Source organism: Oncorhynchus nerka, unplaced genomic scaffold (genome assembly GCF_034236695.1).
Source record: "Oncorhynchus nerka isolate Pitt River unplaced genomic scaffold, Oner_Uvic_2.0 unplaced_scaffold_764, whole genome shotgun sequence".
Classification (NCBI taxonomy): Eukaryota; Metazoa; Chordata; class Actinopteri; order Salmoniformes; family Salmonidae; genus Oncorhynchus; species Oncorhynchus nerka.
Genome location: NW_027040452.1, coordinates 299,318 through 308,251, shown reverse-complemented (window position 1 = coordinate 308,251; position 8,934 = coordinate 299,318). Strand labels below are relative to the sequence as shown.

Genomic DNA, 8,934 nt, shown 5'->3' with positions numbered 1-8,934 from the left:
GATTCTCCCTCTTCCTGATGTGTCCTGTGGAACCTGAACCTTTCAGTATTAACTAGTGGTTCTGGTGAAACATGTCCTTTCAGTATTAACTAGTGGTTCTGGTGAAACAGGTCCTTTCAGTATTAACTAGTGGTTCTGGTGAAACAGGTCCTTTCATTATTAACTAGTGGTTCTGGTGAAACAGGTCATTTCAGCATTAACTAGTGGTTCTGGTGAAACAGGTCCTTTCAGTATTAACTAGTGGTTCTGGTGAAACAGGTCCTTTCAGTATTAACTAGTGGTTCTGGTGAAACATGTCCTTTCAGTATTAACTAGTGGTTCTGGTGAAACAGGTCCTTTCAGTATTAACTAGTGGTTCTGGTGAAACATGTCCTTTAAGTATTAACTAGTGGTTCTGGTGAAACAGGTCCTTTCAGTATTAACTAGTGGTTCTGGTGAAACAGGTCCTTTCAGTATTAACTAGTGGTTCTGGTGAAACAGGTCCTTTCAGTATTAACTAGTGGTTCTGGTGAAACAGGTCCTTTCAGTATTAACTAGTGGTTCTGGTGAAACAGGTCCTTTCAGCGTTAACTAGTGGTTCTGGTGAAACAGGTCCTTTCAGTATTAACTAGTGGTTCTGGTGAAACATGTCCTTTCAGTATTAACTAGTGGTTCTGGTGAAACAGGTCCTTTCAGTATTAACTAGTGGTTCTGGTGAAACAGGTCCTTTCAGTATTAACTAGTGGTTCTGGTGAAACAGGTCCTTTCAGTATTAACTAGTGGTTCTGGTGAAACAGGTCCTTTCAGTATTAACTAGTGGTTCTGGTGAAACAGGTCCTTTCAGTATTAACTAGTGGTTCTGGTGAAACAGGTCCTTTCAGTATTAACTAGTGGTTCTGGTGAAACATGTCCTTTCAGTATTAACTAGTGGTTCTGGTGAAACAGGTCATTTCAGTATTAACTAGTGGTTCTGGTGAAACATGTCCTTTCAGTATTAACTAGTGGTTCTGGTGAAACATGTCCTTTCAGTATTAACTAGTGGTTCTGGTGAAACAGGTCCTTTCAGTATTAACTAGTGGTTCTGGTGAAACAGGTCCTTTCAGTATTAACTAGTGGTTCTGGTGAAACATGTCCTTTCAGTATTAACTAGTGGTTCTGGTGAAACAGGTCCTTTCAGTATTAACTATTGGTTCTGGTGAAACATGTCCTTTCAGTATTAACTAGTGGTTCTGGTGAAACAGGTCCTTTCAGTATTAACTAGTGGTTCTGGTGAAACAGGTCCTTTCAGTATTAACTACTGGTTCTGGTGAAACAGGCCCTTTCAGCATTAACTAGTGGTTCTGGTGAAACAGGTCCTTTCAGCATTAACTAGTGGTTCTGGTGAAACATGTCCTTTCAGTATTAACTAGTGGTTCTGGTGAAACAGGTCCTTTCAGTATTAACTAGTGGTTCTGGTGAAACAGGTCCTTTCAGTATTAACTAGTGGTTCTGGTGAAACATGTCCTTTCAGTATTAACTAGTGGTTCTGGTGAAACAGGTCCTTTCAGTATTAACTAGTGGTTCTGGTGAAACATGTCCTTTCAGTATTAACTAGTGGTTCTGGTAAAACAGGTCCTTTCAGTATTAACTAGTGGTTCTGGTGAAACATGTCCTTTCAGTATTAACTAGTGGTTCTGGTGAAACAGGTCCTTTCAGTATTAACTAGTGGTTCTGGTGAAACAGGTCCTTTCAGTATCTTCACAACATCCCCATACGTCTTATTACCTGTTCTGTCTGGATGTAACAGGCTGACTAGTAAATTACATGTCTTTGGCCCCATTACACTAAAAACTATAAGCACAATGATGTCCTCATCAATGTAATTTGCAAGAACAGAATATTCAAACCTTTCTGTATATGAGCTCGACTGTCAAATGGTACCAACAATTCCAGACATTTTTCATTATTCAATAGGCTCCTGATTGTCACTCACTTCAGTATTGTCCTCAACCACAGCAATAATTTCCTCAGTCACGTGATCTTTATTCACTTCGCTCATTTAGCAGTTTTAAATTCCAAAGTTCTTTGGTTTAAGTGTAATTAATGTCCTTTCTTTTAATCACTGTATATTCCTCCCTTTTTAATCAAATTGTTTTCCCGCTCCGACATCCGTCTCGGGTCCTTTTCTGCCCTTCATGATGGGTGATTCCTTCCGGATGACACCTGAAACCCCACCTCTTTCAGGAATACCTAGGATAGGATAAAGTAATCCTTCTCACCCCCCTTAAAAGATTTAGATGCACTATTGTAAAGTGGCTGTTCCACTGGATGTCTTAAGGTGAACGCACCAATTTGTAAGTCGCTCTGGATAAGAGCGTCTGCTAAATGACTTAAATGTAAATGTAAAATGATAACTCTCTCTGTTAGCTCCACTTCCCTCCATGATGATGTTAACTCTCTCTGTTAGCTCCACTTCCCTCCATGATGATGTTAACTCTCTCTGTTAGCTCCACTTCCCTCCATGATGATGTTAACTCTCTCTGTTAGCTCCACTTCCCTCCATGATGATGTTAACTCTCTCTGTTAGCTCCACTTCCCTCCATGATGATGTTAACTCTCTCTGTTAGCTCCACTTCCCTCCATGATGATGTTAACTCTCTCTGTTAGCTCCACTTCCCTCCATGATGATGTTAACTCTCTCTGTTAGCTCCACTTCCCTCCATGATGATGTTAACTCTCTCTGTTTGCTCCACTTCCCTCCATGATGATGTTAACTCTCTCTGTTAGCTCCACTTGCCTCTGCTAGTAATACACTGTGTTAACATGAGCATAGACTGAACCACAGAAAATAACAGTTTTATACAGTTGTTAAAACCAACTTCTTCCAGACAGAATAGTTCCTGTAGTTTCAGACTCATCGCCAATCTGTTGTTATGTTTTGTGGGTTTCATTACAGAATAGTTCCTGTAGATTCAGACTCATCACCAATCTGTTGTTATGTTTTGTGGGTTTCATAACCAGGTCTGTACAACAATTCAATAATGATGAGACTGGAGACAGGAATCAGTTCAACCATTTATCTGGAACGTGATCATCTCAACACATACAAACCCCCATGATGCTCTGCGGCACAACCCCAATACACAACAAATACATCATACATAAGTAAATGGACAGTAAACAAAACTCAGAGGACTTTAAATGTTCAGTTCTAGAAAGTAGGACCATGGGACAGGGTCAGAAAGGTCAGGATGTTTGATACCTGGTTACAGAGGTGACATAACAAGCATAAGGTCCATTATAACACAGTGAAGTAGGACCATGGGACAGGGTCAGAAAGGTCAGGATGTTTGATACCTGGTTACAGAGGTGACATAACAAGCATAAGGTCCATTATAACACAGTGAAGTAGAGGTGGGAGCTAAAAGCAGACATGGACAGTGAGACGGTGTGAGGAGGTCAGGGGTCAAACACTAGATCAGGACAGGTAGAAATGGCAGGGCTGGAAATAGACAGATACACATTCTGATCATGGCTCAGACCTGACCTGACACCCAATCAGAAGATGTCATAATAAAGTCCTGGCCAGTAGGCTTTATGGGATTTCCTTTCATCAAAATCCAGAACATTTAAATGAGGCATCTGTCAATAAAAAGTTACTTTTGAGCTGTAGTTGTTGTGTCCAGTGTGTCACTGACAGAGGGACACTGATTCATCATCATCCCAAACCCCAATCCCTGGATAGAGGGGCTCAGTGAATGTGGAGGTGAATGTGATCAGGTGGGTCAGTGTGTCAGAGGAGGCTCTATAGAAGGACAGAGTGCCGGCTGGCCAGTCCAGATACACTCCTACTCTGTGGGAGCTGGAGGAGGGGACGTCTATGGGAGTGGGATTATCATTGTGACAGGCTCTGTAACTGTTGCCAGAGCAGATCAGACTCCAGGACTTGTCATTGTATCCAAGACAAAAGTCATTAGCCCTTCCTCTCCTGTTGATTCCTTTATATGTCACTCCTATAACAGCCCCTCCCCCATTCCACTCTACCTCCCAGTAACAGCGACCAGTCAGACCCTCTCTACACAGCACCTGTCCCCAGTCCTCAAATCTCTCTGGGTGATCAGGATACGGCTGCTTCTCTCTCCTACATGTCACCGTTCTGTTCTCCTCAGACAGAGAGAGGTGTCTGTTTACTGTGTTTGGGTTCAGTGTGAGATCACAGACATCTGATGGATGAAACCAGACACAATATTAGAAATCATCATCATTCACATTAGAATGTTAACTCACTTTTCACTAATTCATTTAATGTAGATGTTTCTAGGTATCAAAAGGAGAAGTTAAGGTAACTTGAGACTTGTTGAATGATCATATGTTATACTGTATGGTAATATAAAACACACTTATTCCCATTAATTACACACACACAAACATTGTCAAAGCAACTCCCTGATTTCTGCTTCTGTAGAACTACAGCTGATATTTAATATGACCAAGTCAGTAATGATGTTGGTCTTTGACTTTGACTTAACTTGAATTAAGACTTATTCTTAGTCATATTCTTCACATCAGTCAACACTCACATTTTCTAAGTCCAGGTTTCATTCTGTTCTCTCCACCATGTTCCACACTGTAGCGGTAAGCAGAAGAACAGACAGTCATTGAGGGACACACCTGAACTCACACACACACACACACACACACACACACACACACACACCAAGCGAATGTTTGTCTGTGTGTGTGTGTGTATGTTTGTGAGTCCAGCGTGTGTGTCAGTCCTGTGTGTGTGTGTGTGTCCAGTGTGTGAGTGTGTGTCCAGTGTGTGTCTGTGTGTGTATGTATCCAGTGTGTGTGTGTATCCAGTGTGTGTGTGTCCAGTGTGTGTCTGTGTGTGTGTGTGGATCCAGTGTGTGTGTGTGTGTGAGTCCATTGTGTGTGAGTCCAGTGTGTGTCCAGTGTGTGTCTGTGCATGTGTGTCCAGTGTGTGTGTGTCCAGTGTGTGTCCAGTGTGTATCCAGTGTGTGTCCAATGCTTGTATGTGTGTGTGTGTGTGTGTGTTTGTGTGTACTGTGTGTGTGTGTGAGTCCAGCGTTTGTGTAAGTCCTGTGTGTGTGTGTGTCCTGTGTGTGTGTGTGTGTGTTTCCAGTGTGTGTGTGTGTGTCCAGTGTGTGTTTTGTGTGTGTGTTTGTGTGTGTGTGTGTGAGTTCAGTGTGTGTGTGTGTGTGTGTCCAGTGTGTGCGTGTGTGTGTGTCCAGTGTGTGTCCAGTGTGTGTGTGTGTGTGTGTGTATCCAGTGTGTGTTTGTCCAGTGTGTGTCTGCGTGAGTCCAGTGTGTCCAGTGTGTGTGTCCAGTGTGTGTCTGTGTGTGTGTGTATCCACTGTGTGTGTGTCCAGTGTGAGTCCAGTGTGTGTCTGTGTGTGTGTATCCAGTGTGTGTGTGTCCAGTGTGTGTCCAGTGTGTGTCCAATGCTTGTATGTGTGTGTGTGTGTGTGTGTCCTGTGTGTGTCCAGTGTGTGTGTGTGTGTCCAGTGTGTGTATCCAGTGTGTGTTTGTCCAGTGTGTGTGTGTGTGTGTCCAGTGTGTGTGTGTCCTGTGTGTGAGTGTCCAGTGTGTGTGTGTGTTTCCAGTGTGTGTCCAGTGTGTGTGTGTCCAGTGTGTGTGTATCCAGTGTGTGTGTGTGTGTCCAGTGTGTGTCCAGTGTGTGTGTGTCCTGTGTGTGTGTCCAGTGTGTGTGTGTGAGTTCAGTGTTCAGTGAGATCAGTGTGTGTGTCCAGTGTGTGTCCAGTGTGTGTGTGTCCTGTGTGTGAGTGTCCAGTGTGTGTATCCAGTGTGTGTGTGTCCAGTGTGTGTCTGTGTGTGTGTGTGTGTATCCAGTGTGTGTGTGTCCAGTGTGTGTGTGTGTGAGTCCATTGTGTGTGAGTCCAGTGTGTGTCCAGTGTGTGTGTGTCCAGTGTGTGTCTGTGCATGTGTGTCCAGTGTGTGTGTGTCCAGTGTGTGTCCAGTGTGTATCCAGTGTGTGTCCAATGCTTGTATGTGTGTGTGTGTGTGTGTGTTTGTGTGTACTGTGTGTGTGTGTGAGTCCAGCGTTTGTGTAAGTCCTGTGTGTGTGTGTGTGTCCTGTGTGTGTGTGTGTGTGTTTCCAGTGTGTGTGTGTGTCCAGTGTGTGTGTATCCAGTGTGTGTTTGTCCAGTGTGTGTTTGTGTGTGTTTGTGTGTGTGTGTGTGTGTGTGTGAGTTCAGTGTGTGTGTGTGTGTGTGTGTGTGTCCAGTGTGTGTCCAGTGTGTGTCCAGTGTGTGTGTGTGTGTGTGTGTATCCAGTGTGTGTTTGTCCAGTGTGTGCCTGCGTGAGTCCAGTGTGTGTGTCCAGTGTGTGTCTGTGTGTGTGTGTATCCACTGTGTGTGTGTCCAGTGTGTGTGTGTGTGTGAGTCCAGTGTGTGTCTGTGTGTGTGTATCCAGTGTGTGTGTGTCCAGTGTGTGTCCAGTGTGTGTCCAATGCTTGTATGTGTGTGTGTGTGTGTGTGTCCTGTGTGTGTGTGTGTGTTTCCAGTGTGTGTCCAGTGTGTGTGTGTCCAGTGTGTGTGTATCCAGTGTGTGTTTGTCCAGTGTGTGTGTGTGTGTGTCCAGTGTGTGTCCAGTGTGTGTCCAGTGTGTGTGTGTGTCCAGTGTGTGTGTGTGAGTTCAGTGTTCAGTGAGATCAGTGTGTGTGTCCAGTGTGTGTCCAGTGTGTGTGTGTCCTGTGTGTGAGTGTCCAGTGTGCGTGTCCTGTGTGTGTTTGTCCAGTGTGTGTTTGTGTGTGTGTGTGTGTGTGTGTGTGTGAGTTCAGTGTGTGTGTGTGTGTGTGTGTGTGTGTGTGTGTGTGTGTCCAGTGTGTGTCCAGTGTGTGTCCAGTGTGTGTGTGTGTGTGTGTGTGTGTATCCAGTGTGTGTTTGTCCAGTGTGTGTCTGCGTGAGTCCAGTGTGTGTGTCCAGTGTGTGTCTGTGTGTGTGTGTATCCACTGTGTGTGTGTCCAGTGTGTGTGTGTGTGTGAGTCCAGTGTGTGTCTGTGTGTGTGTATCCAGTGTGTGTGTGTCCAGTGTGTGTCCAGTGTGTGTCCAATGCTTGTATGTGTGTGTGTGTGTGTGTGTCCTGTGTGTGTGTGTGTTTCCAGTGTGTGTCCAGTGTGTGTGTGTCCAGTGTGTGTGTATCCAGTGTGTGTTTGTCCAGTGTGTGTGTGTGTGTGTCCAGTGTGTGTCCAGTGTGTGTCCAGTGTGTGTGTGTCCAGTGTGTGTGTGTGAGTTCAGTGTTCAGTGAGATCAGTGTGTGTGTCCAGTGTGTGTCCAGTGTGTGTGTGTCCTGTGTGTGAGTGTCCAGTGTGCGTGTCCTGTGTGTGTGTCCAGAGTGTGTGTCATTGAGCACACACATTGGACCCACACACTGAACTCACACACACACACACACTGAACACTGAACTCACACTCACACACAGGACACACACACACTGGACACACACTGGACACACACACACTGGACACACACTGGACACACACACACACTGGACACACACACACACTGGACACACACACACACTGGACACACAAACACAGTCAGCATATAACTTTGTCCAAGTGGTGGTCAGAATGTTTGTCTTAACCAGCCTGATAAGTCAAACATGTCTGATATGAACATTGACATAAACCCTCTACATACTTGAGTTTCTCCAGTCTGCAGTGTGGATCCTCCAGTCCAGCAGAGAGCAGTCTGACTCCTGAGTCTCCTGGGTGATTGTAGCTCAGGTCCAGCTCTCTCAGGTGTGAGGGGTTTGACCTCAGAGCTGAGACCAGAGAAGCACAGCCTTCCTCTGTGACTAGACAGCCTGACAGCCTGCAAAGAGTCAAATCATATTAAAACCACACTGATATTCTTTGGTGGGGAAAATAGTGGCAGTATATTTTTAAACTAGCTAAATAATCAAAGTATTGTTTCAGTATATTTTTTCAACATATTCAGATATATCAGTGTTATTCGTAAATGAATGTATCATTATTAGAAATGACAAATTATCAAAGTATTGCCTGCAGATAGAAACATGTATAGTACAAATATTATAGTAGACTGACCAGACCAGTTTAAAAAGCAGTATCAGTCAGAAGACAGACAGTGAGGTATCAGATTTAGATTGTATTGAGTATACAGTCCACACCATATCTATTTAGACAGTGAGGTATCAGATTTAGATTGTATTGAGTATACAGTCCACACCATATCTATTTAGACAGTGAGGTATCAGATTTAGATTGTATTGAGTATACAGTCCACACCATATCTATTTAGACAGTGAGGTATCAGATTTAGGTTGTATTGAGTATACAGTCCACACCATATCTATTTAGACAGTGAGGTATCAGATTTAGGTTGTATTGAGTATACAGTCCACACCATATCTATTTAGACAGTGAGGAATCAGATTTAGGTTGTATTGAGTATACAGTCCACACCATATCTATTTTGACAGTGAGGTATCAGATTTAGATTGTATTGAGTATACAGTCCACACCATATCTATTTTGACAGTGAAGCTGACATTTTAAATTGTGTTTTGCCCAATAATAAAATGGTGGATGATGAGTGGAGTAACTTTTCTGTCTAAGAGAGTAGATAACATGTTTCTAAACAATAATAAATTAATCCTGATGATGTCATGATTAAGAAAAATCATGAAAGAATCATGAATAATAATGAGTGAGAAAGTTACAGAGGCTACAACAAAACATGCTAACCTCTCACCATTACCAATAACAGAGGCTACAACAAAGCATGCTAACCTCTCACCATTACCAATAACAGAGACTACAACAAAACATGCTAACCTCTCACCATTACCAATAACAGAGGCTACAACAAACCATGCTAACCTCTCACCATTACCAATAACCGAGACTACAACAAAACATACTAACCTCTCACCATTACCAATAACAGAGGATACAACAACACATG

The 8,934-nt window shown here is 43.5% G+C and overlaps 1 protein-coding gene across 1 annotated transcript in view; it reads right to left on the bottom strand.

Annotated features, from left to right (window-relative positions):
- Positions 1-3,021: 3,021 nt before the first annotated feature.
- Positions 3,022-8,934, bottom strand: part of LOC135571103 (NACHT, LRR and PYD domains-containing protein 12-like) — a 30,187-nt gene continuing 24,274 nt past the window's right edge. The window contains exons 13-15 of the mRNA XM_065016908.1: positions 7,645-7,818; positions 4,539-4,585; positions 3,022-4,181 (exon numbers count right to left, since the gene is read on the bottom strand). Coding sequence (XP_064872980.1) covers positions 3,649-4,181; positions 4,539-4,585; positions 7,645-7,818 — 754 coding nt within the window. The 3' untranslated portion in view covers positions 3,022-3,648. The remainder of the gene's footprint in view (positions 4,182-4,538; positions 4,586-7,644; positions 7,819-8,934) is intronic.